Source organism: Mesoplodon densirostris, chromosome 3 (genome assembly GCF_025265405.1).
Source record: "Mesoplodon densirostris isolate mMesDen1 chromosome 3, mMesDen1 primary haplotype, whole genome shotgun sequence".
Taxonomy (NCBI): domain Eukaryota; kingdom Metazoa; phylum Chordata; class Mammalia; order Artiodactyla; family Ziphiidae; genus Mesoplodon; species Mesoplodon densirostris.
Genome location: NC_082663.1, coordinates 150,932,079 through 150,948,809, shown reverse-complemented (window position 1 = coordinate 150,948,809; position 16,731 = coordinate 150,932,079). Strand labels below are relative to the sequence as shown.

General features: G+C 57.3%; 1 protein-coding gene across 5 annotated transcripts in view; it reads right to left on the bottom strand.

Moving 5' to 3' along the window:
* NFIC (nuclear factor I C) overlaps window positions 1-16,731 on the bottom strand; it is a 65,640-nt gene that overhangs the window by 38,675 nt on the left and 10,234 nt on the right. For all 5 annotated transcript variants that reach the window (XM_060094616.1, XM_060094615.1, XM_060094620.1 and 2 more), the window contains exon 2: window positions 10,640-11,171. In XM_060094616.1, the coding sequence (XP_059950599.1) occupies window positions 10,640-11,171 (532 nt within the window). The remainder of the gene's footprint in view (window positions 1-10,639; window positions 11,172-16,731) is intronic.

Below are 16,731 nucleotides of genomic sequence, written 5' to 3'. Positions count from 1 at the left end.
AGGATCGCCATTTGCCTGAGGTCACACAGCGAGCAGGTGGCGGGGCCAGCACCCCCGTTACGCCCCACTGCCTTCCTTCACTGACACCACCCCCCTTGCCCAGATGGGGAAACTAAGGCTCAGGGAGAAAAGGGACTAGCCGAGGGTCAGAAGCAGAGTGGGCTTTGTGCCTCCTGGGAAAGAACAGAGTGATGATAAACAACATCAACAGCAATAATAATAATGATGGCAATGATGGCGCTGATGAGTACAGAATCGGCCAGAGTTTATAAGGCTCCCCTCCGTGGGTTGGCAAAGGGCCCTGGAGGGGAGACTCGGGAGACACCAGCCCCTTTAAGAGCTTCCCCCTCCCCAGCTGGGGCTGGCCCGGCCTCCCCTTATGTAAGCAGGCCAGCTGCCCTTGCATAACCTGGTTACATAAGGAAGCAGGGAACAGGCTTGTCCATCCGGCAGCAACCTGTCCCGGGCTGTCTGTGGGGCCGGCCTGGGGCACAGGAGCGCCGAGGCCGCCCAGAGTGGCTACCGGGTGCAGCCCCGTTCGAGGCCCTCTGGGTTGGCTCCTATCTGGGGGATGCCCAGAACTCCCAGCCACAGCATCCTCGGGGCGGGAGAAGTGAAAGGCTTCTAGCCTGAAAGTGGGCGGGGGCGGTTCCCATTGCTCTGAAGGGGAAACTGAGGCCCAGAGACGGCAAGCGAGCAACCTGAAGCTTCACAGCCCCAAGCGGAGGGTGGAGGTGGCAGAGTTGGGTGAAATCTGGGCTGCGTAGCCTCAGCCAGAGCCTTACCGCTCAGCTCCTCTGTAAAATGGGGCTACATAATGCACGATGGGCACAGAAGAGCGCCGTCTGTGTACCAAACCTGGCCCATATACTATTCCATCTGCCCAACGACCCGCCCAGGGTGGGGGGGCACAAGGAGCTGCAGATACAGATGGGGAAACGGCGGCCAAGACAGGAGAAGGAATTTGTCCCAGATGAAACCCAAGCCCCACCATGCACACATAGCCCCAGGGCCACCGTCTGATCACCTGGGTCTGGGATGTCCAGGTGCGGTGCTCCCCCGCATGTATGCACTTCAGTTCCTCCATCCTTGGGAGGCTGGGGGGTGGGGCTTGGGAGCGAAGCGGCCCCCTCTTTTCCCCTCTCTCTGGGCGCTGGCTCTTTAAGACAGCAGGCTGCCAGAGCTCGTCCTGGGGTGACCCTAAGGGGAGGGTGTGGTCAGGAACAAGGGGCCCATTCAGCTGCTGTTGCCGCCTCCGGGCAGCCCACAGGCTGCCGGGAGGCGGTGAGGGGAGGAGACTGGCCTAGACCAGGAGAGACTGGGACTGGGCAGAGACAGGGGCTGAGAGAGACAAAGAGATGGAAAAAGAGGTCCAGAGACAGAGACTGAAAGTGAACACGTGACCTTGGCTGCATCTCTTGCCTTCCTGGTTTCCCCATGTCGAGGGTTTGAGGCTAGCCGCCCCCTCACCGGGCCCCGGCCAGGCTGCAGCCCCCAAAGGTGCTCCTTGATCCAGCTGAACCTGGCATCCACTCACCAGCACCAAAATCCTCTAGGCCCAAAGGAGGGATCCTGGGACATTCTGGGGGAGGTCCCTGACACACCCCAAACAGCCCTTTCCCAGGGGACCGTTGTAGGCCCTCAGATCTGCCCTCAGACCTGGGTTTGAATCCAGATGCTACCTTTTAGCTGTGTGACCTCAGGTTGGTGTCTTAACCTCTCTGGGTCTCAATTTTCCCATGTGATCAATGCGGTTCATGATAATCTCTACCTTTGTGGAATTAAGGTGAAACGAAATGGTACTAACAATTCCTGACATTTACTGAGAATTTAATTTAGTAAGCCCTCAATATGCCTGCAGTTCCCCCATAAACGCACCCCAATACCCCAAACACAGACAGACAACCCCTGCCTCCTGCCAGATGTCACAATCCCCAACTATAGCCACTGCCTTCCAGAGAGGACCTACTAAGTGCCCTTTCCCAAAACAGCCCCACAAGAGCCTCTGGCAACACACGCAGGGTTCCATGTCCAAACATCTAATAAATAACAGACATTTACTGGGGATTAAACAAAGTCCTGATTCTTATTCCTGGGCCCCCCTAGTCCCAGGTTCTCATAGTCATGTATCCTCACAAACTGCTCCCAAACCTTTTCCCACAACAGGGCTCCCATCCACCTTGCTGTCCCCAAGCATGCAGCCCCTGACTCAGCCAGTCTGGAAAAAGCCTCAAAAAAATGAAAATCGACCTCCTTCTCCCTCTGTAGGCATCTTTTTTTTTTTTTTTTTTTTTGCGGTACGCGGGCCTCTCACTGTTGTGGCCTCTCCCGCCGCGCAGCACAGGCTCCGGACGCGCAGGCCCAGCGGCCATGGCTCACGGGCCCAGCCACTCCGCGGCACGTGGGATCCTCCCGGACCGGGGCACGAACCCGTGTCCCCTGCATCAGCAGGTGGACTCTCAACCACTGCGCCACCAGGGAAGCCCTGTAGGCATCTTTTCTGTAATGTTCTGCTCAGTCACCCGGGGTCTGAGGACAGGCTTACTCGACTCTGACCTGAACTTTCTGGATCCCTGCCTCAGAGAATTCTAGAACCTGCCCTGGATGTTCTAGAACCCAGCTCGAGAACATTCTAGAGCTTGTCCTCGGCCGTGTGAAAACTCAACGAGTGGAATTCTGGAAACTGTCGTCCATGGTCATGAATACACTAAAGGGCTTCTTGGATATTGACGAAACCAATACTTGATTGGATAATTGATGATTGATTTGGGAGTTTTAGAATCTGTCCTCACATTCTCAAGAACCCAACTTGGGAGATTTGAGATCTGCCTTGGAATTCTCTGGAACGCAGATGCTCTAGTGCTGACACGGCATCCACTGGCCACGTGTAGCGTTGAGCGCCTGAAATGTGGCCGGTCCGAAACACACAGTGAATCTCAAAGACTTAGGACAAAAAAGAAGGTGAAACATCTCAATAATTTTTTCATATTGATTATGTGTCGAAATGACAATATTTTGGATGTCCTGGGTTAAACAGAATAGGCTGTTAAAATTAATTTTCCCTGTAGGTTTCTACTTTTAAGCGTGGATACCAGAAAAATTATCTGTATGGCTTGAGTTGTATTTCTACTGAATTGTGCTGCTCTGAACCCACCCGGGAGAATTCTAGAATTGTCAGATGGTAAAGATCCCAGCTCTGAAGCGTCTAGAACTCAGGCCTTGGAAATTCCAGAACTTGTCCCTTGGAGGATCTAGAGCAGACCTCAGCTCTGGCAATCCAGAGCACCGCCAGCCACCCGCCCCGGGCCTTGAAACCCCTTTCCCATTTGCAAGCCATTTACCCTGAAGTACCCGGGCCCCCCATCCTGGCACCCATCCAAGTCAGCCTGGGACAGAAGATGGGACAGAATGGACCAGAGGAAGGTCCCTTACTGGGCCGCCCTGGGCAATGCCCCGCCCCTCTTTGGGCCTCAGTTTCCTGATCTGGACAAGACATCCAGTGTTCCCACGTGCCCCCTCCCTTGTCCCTCACCGACTCTGACCATCTGTGACTTCCTGCCCACACCCAGCTGGAGGGAGAGGGGCCGGCCTGGCAGCTGTCTGCGGAAGTGGGGGGGCCCGGAGATGTCCCTAGCTGCCCTCAGCCTCCCCTTGGCTTGCTGGGCACAGGGCCAGGGTGGCAACTGCAGCCCCGCCACGCCAGGGTGGCCGCCACAGGTGCATCGAGATGCCTCCCGTTTTCTGAGGGCTCCGCACCTCTCGGGTCCTCAGGAGCCTCTGCGGCCCTGCCTTGGCAGGTGCAGGCGTGCAAGCTGGGCGCCCACGCAGGGGTGTCCATGGGGGAGGGAGGACCTACTCAGGCTACTCAGGAAAGAACTCCAAATATTTCTGAGCACTCATCGTGCTAAGAGGTTCCTTTCTCATAGATACGATCTGATCTTAACTCCAATCGCTGGACACTCCCTCTGCTCAATTTGTAGATGAAGAAACAGAAGCACAGAGATGGGCACTAACTTGCCTAAGGTTGCCCAGCTGGCCAGAGGGCAGAGCTGGGGCTAGAAACAAAGGCATGATGATGATAATAAAGGCAGTGGTAATAATAACTAGGATTATATCGCCATCACTGATTTTATTTTTATTATTTATCATTGCAATATAATAGATGATGTACTATTATTCATTATTATTATCGGTTTTTTTGAATTTTTAAATTGAAGTCTAGTTGATTTACAAATTATTATTATCAACAACAAATAATTTTTTAGATTGTGGTAAAATATCAGTAGCATAAACTTTACCATTTTAACCATTTTGTTTGTTTGTTTGTTTGTTTTTCGGTACGCGGGCCTCTCACTGTTGTGGCCTCTCCTGTTGCGGAGCACAGGCTCCGGACGCGCAGGCTCAACGGCCATGGCTCACGGGCCCAGCCGCTCCGCGGCATGTGGGATCCTCCCGGACCGGGGCACGAACCCATGTCCCCTGCATCAGCAGGCGGACTCTCAACCACTGCGCCACCAGGGAAGCCCCCATTGTAACCATTTTTAAGTGTGCACTTCAGTGGCATTAAGTACACTCACACTGTCCAGCGACCATCCCCACCATCATCTCCAGAACCTTCTCATCTTCCCAAACTGAAACTCTGTCCCCATGAAACACTGACTCCCCAGCCCCTCCCCCAGCCCCTGGCCCCCACCATCTACTTCCTGTCTCTGTGGTTGTGACTCTCTAGGGACCTCCTGTGAGTGGAATTAAACAGTATTTGTCCTTTTGTGTCTGGATTCTCTCCCCGAGCATCATGTTCTCCGGGTCCATCCATGGTGTAGCAGGTGTCAGAATCGCCTTCCTTTTTAAGGCACCAAATCATGTTTGAGCACTTACTGTGTGCCAGGCCCTGTCCTAGCACTCTTTACGCATTAACTCATTTAACCCTACCCAGCCCGGTGAAGCAGGCACCATCTGTATCATGTCCATTTCAGAGGGAAGGAAACTGAGGCCCAGAGCAGTGACGTCACCTGCCCAAGGTCACACAGCTCACGAGCAGCGGGATTTGAACCTGGGCCATCTGGCTACAGATCGTACCCCTACCTCTTCCGGACACTGGGCTCCCACCTGCTGGGTGAGCGGCTCCCTCAGCACCACTAACCAGGAGCGCAGAGGCCTCCTGCTGCCGCTATAAATACATCGTCAGCTGGTGTCTGGACCTCACCCCCCAGGCAGCCACCTCCTCTGCACAGACAGACTGGCTGGTCCACCTGGCTGCCAAGAGCCCCTCACCCCTCCGCCACCCAGACACCTGGAGAGGCGGCTTCCAGTGGGGGGGGGGCCCATCCTGGGTCACAGGTGCCCCTCTGGTTCACTAGATGAACTGAGGTTCTTCCCCTTTGCCACCTGGGGCTGAGAAGAGGATCCGGGAAGGGACTGAGCGTTTATCCAGGGCCTCCTGTATGCTGTCCAGGGATCACTCCAATCATCAATGCAGTGGACATAGCTCTTATTTTCTCCATTTTCCAGATGGAAAAACTAAGGCGTAGAGAGGGGAATGCACCTCACACAGCCTGGAGCACGTGTGGACACAAACTGTATCCATTACACAAGCCAACGGGTGCCCTCACACGCCCTCCTGTCCACATCCGCCCTCTGTCTCCCCAGCACAGGGCCAGTGTTGGGATGAAGATTAACAGGGGTTGGAGGAGACGGCAGGACCCTCAGTCAGGGTCTGGCTTGTTTCTCTCTGTGGCCCCACAAGGCCCTACCTTCCTGGCCTCGGCTCTCCTCCAACCCCAGACCAGAAAGGGCAGGGCTCTGCCCTAAGCCACACAGCAAGCCAGGAGCAGAGCTGAGACTGATCCAGGCCCCCTGCTCCAGGCCCTTTCTCCTGCCATCCGAGCCCAGGGTGCGCTTTATGGAGACCCCAGCCCCCAGGCTTGGGCACGGTAGGCACTTCGGAAACGTTCACTGATATTCATTCATTTGTTCACTGTGTATTCCAGGCCAGCTCTTTTCATGATCTGTACAACTAGGAAGGAGTGGGTTCCATCTGATAACCTCAAAAGCAGTTTTTAGGTTTTTTCCTTTAATGGCTTCAAGGAGTCAGGATCTGTGGGTTCTAATTTCGCCCTACCTCTTAGGAGCTGTGTGACCTTTGGCGAGTGGCTGACCATCCCTGGGACTGTTTCCTTATCTGAAACAGGGGAGAAGGTAATAGTCCCTCGTTCCCAGAGTGGTGGAGAGAATGAAACCAGATGTAGGATGGGCTCAGCACCGGGCACATGATATGTGTTTGCTGTTACTATTATCTCTGTTGTTGTTATTGTTTCCCAGGTCCATCCAGGAGGCGACGGGGACCCCTGCCCCCAGTTCCTCCTGACCCCTCCCTGGGCACCCTGGGTAGCTCCTCTAGCAGCTGCGAGCTTCCCAAGCCAGCCCCTGCCCACAGCGCCCTTCCGGGAGGCTGGCACCCAACAACGCGGGAACAGGAGGCGGGAACGGGAGGCCAGCCCACGGCAGCGTCAGCAGATGGGCACCATCTGGGCTGGCGGGGCTGGGGCGGGCTGGCAGCTGCTGGAGCGGGCGGGCCTGGCAGCCCCTCCCCCTCCCGCCCTGGCACGGTGCCCGCCCGCGCCTCAGGTTTCTCAGGCCGCCAGAGGGGGCGGGGAGGCCTGGCTGGGCTTCGGGGCTGGGCAGGCGGCTTCCCTCTCTGGGCCCTGCTTTCTCCAGACTCCTTCTCAAATGGGAGGCAGGAGAGAGAAGGGCCGGCTCACCCGCTCCTGGCCTCCCCATCGCCAGGCACGGGGCCTCACCTCCCCAACTGGCACCTGTGCTCGGGGCCATTCCAGCCCCAGGGCCTTTGCACTCACTGTGTCCCCCCACTGCCCCGCACACTCTCACTCAAATCCCTCTGCAGCTCCCTCACTTCTTTCAGGCCCTCCCTGGCCAGAGTGCCTGCCCCGCCATCCCTCTCCACACCCCTCCCTGTCATTAGGTTTTTAGTAATTTAACTGAGAATTGTCAGGTTGCCCATGCCCTGCTTGACTGCACACATCTCTCCCCCTAAAGTGCACGCATTGAGCGGGCAGCCCCAATGTCCCAAGGTGAAGCTCATGTCTCCCCCTCATCACGGCCCCCCAGCTGTCCCCTAGCCCACCCACAGGGCACACACAGAGTCCACCCCTGGAATCAGGCCCCTGTGTCCACAACGGTGCCAGGTGGATGCCTGGAGCAGCCAAATTCGGCCCCAGGCGGTGCCCTGGGCTCTGATCAGCCTGGCAGCCCCCGGCGCTAAAGGGACCGCCTCACGGCTCGTCCCCACCCTTCTCTCCTCCAAAATAAACCCAAGGATGGAGGCCTGGGATTCCCCTTTGGGGTGCGGCTCCAGCAGTCCTCCTGACACCCTCTGGGAGAGATAAGGACGGAGGCCATGGGGGGAGCTGGACTCTGTCCCCTTGTCTTGGGACAGGGAAGGGCCGAGTGTATGATGCGTCTGTGGGTCTCTCTGTGTCTCCCCATGTCTCTGGGTCTCTCTGTCTCTCTCTCTCACTGTCATTCTGTTGGCTCCACGGCCCCGCTTCTGACGCTAGAGGTGGTACCTCCTTTCAGCCGAATGGCGGGTGCCTGTCCCACCATCCACCCTGTGACACCCGCCCCCAGAAGCCAACTGAGGCCCATTCCCTCACTCCCCATCAATCCCATGGCCTCCTAGCAGGGCTGATTTGAGTGGGCACCGCACTCTGGCCTTGGCCTGGATCCCCTGCAGCCCTGGGACCCACCAGGTGAGAGGAGGGAGGTGACCAGTTGTCTCTGAGGTCAGATGACTACCTGGCTGAGAAGAGAGACATAACTCTGGCCCAGATGAAGACGGGGGTCCTGCGGTGGAAGTTGGGGAGCTGAAGCTCAGCAGGGGGGTTCTGGGGACCAGCCTTGGCCTGGGAATCCCAGATGAGGCCCTAGCTGGTAGGAGCCTAGAACACAGACCCAGCCCAGAGGTGGTCAAGCCACGTTGACTGGATACCCACATCCTACACTGTGATTCACTTCCATCCCCTTCTGCCACCGAGCGTAGAAGGCTAGCAGGGGTGTCAGCAACAGAACCTGCCCATGCCCAAACCCTAACTCTGCCCTTTCCTAGCTGTGTGACCTTGTGCCGGGCAGGTATCTTCTTTGGGTTTTGGTTTCCTCATCTGTAAAATGGGTACAATGATCCCTGCCTTGGAGGGTTGCCATGAGAATGGAAAAGAATTGCTAAGTCCTCAGAAAAAATGCCTGATGGAGAGAAAGTGGAGCTGGGAGTTGGGGTTTTGAAGCATAAGTAGGAGTCTTCCAGACGGGAAAAGCATTCTAAGCAGAGGGAACAGCATGGGCAATGGCATGGAGGTGGGAAATCATAATCCTAATGAGGATGGTAACGTTGATAACAACGGTCCACAAAGCCCTAGCCCTGTGCCTGGCACCTGTGTTCATGACTGCATGGGGGTTATTTGTTGAATGCTTACCATGAGAACACAACATTCCTACCAGCCAGCTATTTTTGAGCGTCTCATTTTAAAAACAAAGAAGGCAGGCACAGAGAGATTAAGTGACTTGTTTAGGATCACCCAGCCGTTAGGCAGGCAGCTGAGCTGGGCGTGGGTTCCTGGCCCGGCCCTCATGCCCGACCCTCACTCCCAGCCAGCTGAAGCTGGGTCAGCTGGGGCCTGTCTGAGCAGCAGTGGTCCCCTGGGATGATGGAGCCTGCATGGGAGGGCGCAGCAGCCTTGACCTTCCCCGGCCCTCACGTGAGGATGCTGACCAGACCGGCCAGCAAATGCATGGCAGTCTGGATGCGAAGGTGTCTGGGGAGGCCCAGAGGCCTTGCCTGCCTGCTGAGCTGAGGGGGGAGGGGGCCGATGGGGGAGGGGAGGCGCCCGGAGATTGTGCTGACGCTGGCAGAAAACTCGCTTCAAAATTTTATCAGCTCAGCGTGGAGGAGGAGGATGGATATGGTGAGAGAGACCAGGACCTGCATGGTAATGGGCACTGCAGCCCCCAAGGCTGCCCCTGTCCACACCCCCAATCCCGCCCGCAGCAAACAGTCACATTGTCTACCCCTCTGCCTCTGGCCCCCTGCGTTTAGTGCTAATTGGTGGGGGCGGGGGAGGGGCAGATGGGGTCAAGGTCAAGGAATCAAGGTCAAGACTGGGAAACTCTGCCCCAGCTCTCCCTCCCACACACAATGGAGACCAGGAGACCTCATGGAATCCTCAGAGCATCGCTAAGAGTTGGCATGGTTGTTAACCCCACTGTACAGAGGAGGAAACTGAGGCACAGGACAGGGACTGAGGCAAAGTCACACAGCCAGCACACCACATGGCAGGGCTGCAGTCCAGCCCCGGAGTTCCCTCTCTTCTCACCACCCCTCCCCCAGTCTTCCTCCGTCATTTCTGGTTGTGATCACATGGGCTCCTGTGGGGTTTACGGGGGCTTAGGGCTGGGTTTGCAACCCGAGTGCACCCACCTGACGCGCTCAGGCAGCCCCGGGTGTGTGCGGGTTTGCACCCAAGTGTGTACCAGCCTGGGTGGGCACGGTGGGGCATGGGACATGTGCCTGTTAGGGTCTCCGGGCACACCTGATTCCATCCGCATGAAGACACTCACAGCTGCCACTCGCCACGTGGCAGGCCAGAGTCCAACGCGCTACACACACACACACACACACACACACACACACACACGATCTCGGCGAGTCTCCCCAGGCCCAATCCAGGGTCTCCCCAGGCCCAATCCAGATAAGGATGCTGATACCCTCCATTTGACAGCTCCACTGGCCACACCACCAGGAACAGCGGGGCGACAGACCCTACTGCCTTCCCAGCCAGGGCCTGCCCTTGGCCACCAAGACCTGCTGACAGTCAGCCTCCACATCTCTGTCTAGGTGGCTGACCTCCTGGGATATTCCCACACTCATCACTGCCCAGTCGTTCTGCAGAGCTCAGCTCAGTGGAGCCCCCTCCTCTGGGAAGCTGCCGTGGATTTCCCCATTCTCGCAAACCCTGCAAGTCTCTATGTGGGCCATCTGACCACAGAGCCAGCAAACACCCAGCTCGAAGGGCCAGAGTGGGGGCCGCTGGAGACCAGAGAGACTGGTGACCTAGCCAAAGTCACACAGCACCCCAGCTTCCCACTCTGCCGAAATATGGGACCTGTCAGGTCTCTGGGGGGAGTCCGAGAGTCGATCAACCAGCAGTCACCAAGTGAAACCCCAGCTCTCCTCCAGCTTTCCCAGGAGGGATAAGATTGTCCCCCGCGCGTCCGTCACTGGCCTATCCTCATCCCTGTTGCCAACAGACCTCCTGGGACAGGGTCTCACCTCCTGAGACCTGCCACCCCCTGGGACCCCTGACACCCCCAAGGTCAGGGCCTGCCTCTACCTTCAGAGCCCCAGGACGCACCTGCCCCCGACCCCAGACTCTACCTGAAACGTACCTCTTCCCCTTGGCCCTTCACAGGGCTCAGATCCTCCCACTGCACCTGTCCCCGCCCTCGGACTTTAAGGCCCGCCTCCTGGCTCCTACCTTAGCGTGCGCCCACCTCCCCCCCTCGACAACCTTCCAACGCACCCCCTTTGGGCCTCCAGATCCGCGTGCACGCGCAAGCCCCGCCTCACCTCGCTCGCGCACGAAGTAGGCCAGGTAGAGGTCGAGCTCCTTGACTGCCACGCCGATGTGGTGCGGCTGCACGCAGAGCACCGGGTGGCCGCACTGCGCCGCCTTGACCAGGCGCTCGCCGTCGGTGCTCTCCAGCGGGATGCCCTTGAAGAGGATGACCATGACCAGGTCCAGCCGCCACACCTTGTCGGCCTGGCGCAGGCAGTCGATGCGGCGCATCTTGCCCTTCTGGTCGGGGTTGGAGAGCACGCAGCCCGGCGCCTTCTTGCCGGTGATGGCCAGCACGAAGTCCTCGCGGCACTCGGGCCGGATGTCCTTGCGCAGCTTGGCCAGCAGCCGCGACGCCCATTTCTGCTTGACCTCGGCCTTCTCGCCCAGCAGCTCGTCCTTCACCGCGCGCTCCTCGTCCTTCGACATCCGCTTCTCGTGCTTCTTGAAGTACTTGCGCTTCCGCGCCTGCAGGTTGAACCAGGTGTAGGCGAAGGCGCGGACGTGAGGCAACAGCGCCTCGATGAACGGGTGGAACTCATCCTGCGGGGCGGGAGAGACCAGAGGTCAGGAGGCGCTGGGGCCCGTGGACCCACTGCCCCGCCCGTAAGAATGAGGCCGCAGGGGCCCCAGGCAGACCCGCTAGAAAGAGGGTCAGGCAGAGGTGTGCAGGGGGCTGCTGCAGACTCCTCCACATCCTGGGGAAAAAAGTGGAGACCAGTGGGGGACCCAGCAGAGGTTCACTGGGTCGTTTGAGAACCCATTGCCCAGATGGGGAAACTGAGGCTTGGACCACGTGGGAGGCACAGGCGAAGGCAGCCATTCATGGAGGACTGTCTTGAACCCCAAGGTACAGGCAGGACAAGCCGGGGGTCCCAGGTGGAGGCTGATGGGGACCCTTTGTACAGATGGGGAAAACTGAGGATGGTGGAATGCTGGTGGCACGGATCCGCTCTCTGCCTTCTAGAACTGTGGTCAGCAAACTTTAAAAGTACCATAAAGAACCGGATAGTGAGTATTTTCGTGTCTATTTCAACTGCTCCACTCTGCACTGTAGTGCAAGACTGGCCACAGAGGAGATGTAAGGGATGGGCATGGCAGTGTTCCAATAAAACTTTATTTATAAAGACAGACGGTGCTGGGCCCTGTGACTATAGTTTGCAAACCACTGAACTAGAGTGTGAGCTCAAATGTCCAGAGCAGGGCTGAGCACATGCTGGATGCTCACGATTCCAGGAGCAACCAGGCTCAGAGGGTCACTTGGGGCTTGTCTGTCAGACACTGCTCAGCAGAGGAAGCTGACACCAGACAAGGGTCCAAGGGCTGCCTCCACCGGCTTGGCAGTGATGAAAAAAATGAGGACAAGACATCATTCCTATAGCCCAGATATACAGACAGGACTGGCTGAGGTCCACAGGCCAAGATGAGCCACCTGGATGTCAGGGGCTGATGGAAGGGGTGGAGGCGGTTCCTGCATAGAGGGGGTGGTTCCTGCATAGACCCATTACAGGGGTGGGGAAAGCTGAGGCCCAAGGAGGCAAGAGAGCAGAATGCACCAGAGAAAGGGGAGCTCAGCCATGGAGGTTTAGAGCGGAGAGAGAGGCCCCTGGGGGCCAGTTCACCCTACCCTGTCCCCCACAGACCTATTCCACAGATGGAAAAACCGAGGCCTGGGAGGCTCAGCGACCTGGCCAGAGCTGTGACTTGAACATCCCCCTCCCTCTGCCTGAGTGGTGCTGCTGGGTGGCCACAACACCCATTTTATGGATGAAGAAACAGACCCCAAGAGGGGACCAAATCATAAGGGGCCCCAGTCATGAGGGGCAGAGCTGAGACAGGAACCCACACCCATCTGACTTCCCCACGAAAACTACGGCAGCCGCCGTCAGGCCCCTCAGAGAATAACGTGGGGCCATGGGAGGCCCCCATCCCCTTCTACAGGGGGTGGGAGGGGGCTGTCTCATTCTCGCCATTTTTCAGCAAGGGAAACTGAGTCTGTGTAACATCCAGGACCTGGTTTCTCAGCCTCTAGGGATGAGAAATTCAAGTAGAAAGGAAGACAGAGAAGAGAAACTTCGGTCCCCCCTCCCCGCTCTTGCCTGGGGGCTGTGCTGGGCTTCTTGAATGGGAGTGATGTCTTTTCCTAGCATGTGAATCTCATTATCCGCCCAGCTCTCAAAAGCCTGCCTTATGCTATTATTATTATTATTATTGACATCGTTGTTGCTGTAAAGATTATTTCGGTTGCTTACAATCTCACAGGGGCAGGAAAAGGCCCGAGGCTCCACTACGCCTTGTGTGATGGAGAAACTAAGCTCAGAGAGGGGCAGAGACCTGGCCAAGGTCCTGGAGGGTCTCAGAGTCGGCGTAAGACCAAGAACCCAGGACCCCATCGGCCCCTTTCTCAGAGCAGCCTACTCTCTGTGAGGCCGGGGTCTCTCGGGGAGACAGGGAAACCGCTGCCCTGGGCCACGAATTGGTTTTTCTAAATGGATGTGGCCAGGCTTGCTCCCACCTCCAGGCCTGGATGCACACGGTACCGCCCACCCAGCGCCCCTCCCTGCCCTGAGCTCCATTTCCCCCGGGCCACCTCTGGCCATCGGGTGCTGGGGCTGGGGGATGACCTCACATCTCCCCTATTACTGAGGCTCTGAAAATAGCCACCTGCCCTCGCGGGGTGGGGCGGAACGGGGCTCCGTTTGTGCCAGCCCAGCTCCCCCATGCCAACGGCCCCCAACGTGTGAGTCATCGTAACAGCTGTGGTGGGGACCAGACCTCAGGGCCCTTCTCCGCCGCTCCCCCATCCCGTCCCCGCCCCAGCTGACCTGCTGAGGCAGAGGGAGGATAGAGGGGGCCAGTCCCCTGTCAGGTCCTATCCAACCTCAGAGGTGCTTTTTCTGTGTCACCATGTCACTTGACATGCCAACCCCCAGGGGTGGGGAGCAATTCGCCCAGGGTCACACAGCCGGTCAGCAGAGCTGGGACCAGAGCCCAGGTCGTCTGGCCAGAGAAGCTGGGGTGGGAAATCGATGGAGGCGCAGGACACTGTCCCCTGTGGAGGGGACGCCAGGGTGGCAGGAGGCCTGGGCAATGGCTGTGGCCGCCACCCGAGGCCTGGAGCTTATTGGGGCGGTAATAAGAGGTAGCTGGGAAGGGGCAGCTGGAGCGTCAGCCAGCAGGCCTTCTTGAACGGGGTGCCACTTCTTCCTAGCATATGAACCCCATCATCTGCCCGGCTCTCAAAAGCCTGCATTACACTATTATTATTATTGATGTTGTTGTTACAATTGTTTTGGGCCCAGACTCTTCCTCCCCTTGAACACCTTTGTCTCTGAGCCCCCTCCCCCTTTTCCGAGCTCCTCTCCTCTTCTGGCTCCTCCCCTCTCCAAGCCCCCATGTCCCTGCCTTATCCCTACCCCCTCCTCCCCGGGCCCTCTCTGGGGAAAGATGCCAGGGAGGCGGGCAGGGGCGGGAGTCCACGTCACTGGTGACCCCAGCTGGTCCTGGAGGAAGACAAACAGCCTGTAACTGGGTCATGGACCTGCTGCCCTAGCCTCCCACATCCTCTTGGGGAGGTCAACCCAGGAGAGGCAGGCCTGTCACTCTCTTTGTCCCATAAGACCTGTGACAACCAACGCCTCTTCCCCAAGCACTTACCAATGCCCTCACTGGCTGACAGGGCAAGGGAGACAGCCAAGGCAAGCTAGATGCCAAGAATCCTCCTGAACTCCTAGACATCCCTCAAGGCCCTCTCTCCAGTGTTCCTTCCTTCAGGCAGCCTTTCCTGCTCTCCTCAGGGTTCTCCCAGACCCAGCCTGGACCACACAACTTGGGGTCTCTGAGTCCAGCTCAGTTGCTCTCCCCCAGTCCTGAGGCCCAGGGCTGAGGCACTCGCTGCCAGGCAGACTTGTTGAGGGAATGAGCTTGGGTGACAACAGCCTCCATTTTCACCTTCTGTATGATCCAGGAACAAATCACTGTTCCACCTTGGGCCTGTTTCTCATTCTGTACAAAGGGCAGAAAAGGACATTGCACCCTTTTGGGGGTTGGTGGGGGGGCTTATCCATTGCCCTGGTAATCAGAGCTGCAAGGTGAGGGGAGGCAGCAAGACCAGGCCTTTCGCAGAAACCCCACTTGGCCAAGGCAAGTTAGATGCCAAGAATCCTCCTGAACTCCTACACATCCCTCAAAACCCTGTCTTCACTGTTCTTTCCTTCAGGCAGCCTTGCCTGCTCTCCCTGCTGGGACTTCCTGGCCAAAGAGGACAGCAGCAGCTGGGAGGTCCAAGCCCCTGCTGGGCACTATGGACTGGTCAACTGCACACTGGATTGTGCCCCACTCTGGGCCTCCCTGTAGCCCTCCCATCCTGACAGTCCAGGGCAGCAAACCAGGACGTGAAACTCCAATTCCCAAACCAAAAGTTTTCCACGAAGGATTCTCTCTCCTTCATTCACTCAGTGATTCAACAAACATTACTGAGAATCTCTTATCCATCCCTAAGCTTTTATCCCAAACCCCTAGGCACCCTTCAAAGTCCTGGTTCCAATGTCCCCTCCTCCAAGTTAAGTGTCAAACAGCAGAGCTCATATTCGAACGCAGGCCCATCTGGGGCCAGAGTAAGTGTTCCTAACCTAGAGTGGTTCCTCCCCTCAAGCTCAGAGCATCATAGCTTATGAACAGCTCTTATCCAATGAGGGAGAGATTCATTTGGTTGTTCAACAAACATTTACTAAGTATGTACTTTGTGTTAGCTCCAGGCATGATGCTGGGGACCCAGCAGTGTCCTCGGCTCGGCCCTCACCCAGATCCTGACGTGGGCAGGGATGGATATTAAACAAACTAATAAACATGGAATAAAATGCCAGGTTGAACAAAATGCTCTGGAGAAATTTAAAGGAGTTTGAGGAGGGGGCCGGGGGTTGTTTTTTTCCAGCTGGGGGGTGTCAGCGAGGGTCTCTCATAGGAGAGGACACTTGAACAAAGACCTAAAAGATGACACTCCATGGTAGGAGCTTTGCAGGTGGAGAACACAGTACATGCAAAGGTCCTGAGGCAGGACCATGCCTGATGTTTGGGGAGAACAGCGAGGAGGCCGGTGAGGCTGGAGCAGAGTGAACAGTAGGGAAAGTGGAGGTGGTGAGGGCAGGAAGGTAAGGACCCCTGGGAAGACTTTGGGTAAACTAAGTCCAGGGAGTAGAAAGTCCCCACCAAAGTGAGGAGCGAGTCTGAGCCCTGGGTCTCCTGACTTCCCTCTCCGTGCCGTGGTGTCCTGGGTGGATGCTGGGGGCTGAGCCAGAAGGCCACGGTGTCGGGGAGACAGACAGGGAGCGAGGCAGAGCATGTACTGAACTGTCAACTCTACGAAATGGGAACAATTGTTGTGCCCACTGCCCAGAGGGAGAGACTGAGGCACTAAGCACTGAAGCCACCGGCCCAAAGTCACGCAGACAGGAAGGAGCCGAGCTGGGACTTGGACCTGGGTGCCTCCTGACTCCCTGGCCCCACTTGCCAGCTCCCTGAGTACAGGGTCTGGCCCCATCCTCAGGACTTCCCAGCAACGCCCGTTCTGCACCCCACCGGCTCTCTCTGAATCCCACGTGGCCCACTTCCCCGCTCAGCCCTGGGTCACGTGCCAAAGCGGCAGCACGGTCCTGACAGCCCCTCACCTACACTGTAGCCCCTCGAGGGCATGGCTTTGATCCGTTTCATCCACTGCTGCGTCCTCAGCATCCAGATCAGCAAAGGAGCAATCTCATCCTTTGCCCGTTACCTATGCACATACCCCGACAGACAAAGGATGCTGGTACCCACGTGGGTCTCGCCAAACTCAGGGAGACCCTGGACAGGCTGGGCGGGCGGAGAGGAAAGACCAAGAGAAAAACCCTGGCTGGGGGGTCAGGGCTCAAGGTTTGGGGGAGTCGCCACTGTCCCTGTCACCCGGCCCAAGCTGAGCAGATAGCGACAGAAGGAAAGGAGGGCAAGTTGGAAAATGCCTATGGGATGTTTAATACAGTTATTACTTTAGAGACAACCACAATCACAGCCAAGCTTATTTGGCACCTACTGTATACCAGGCCCTGTGCTAAGGGTGAAACATCTGAAG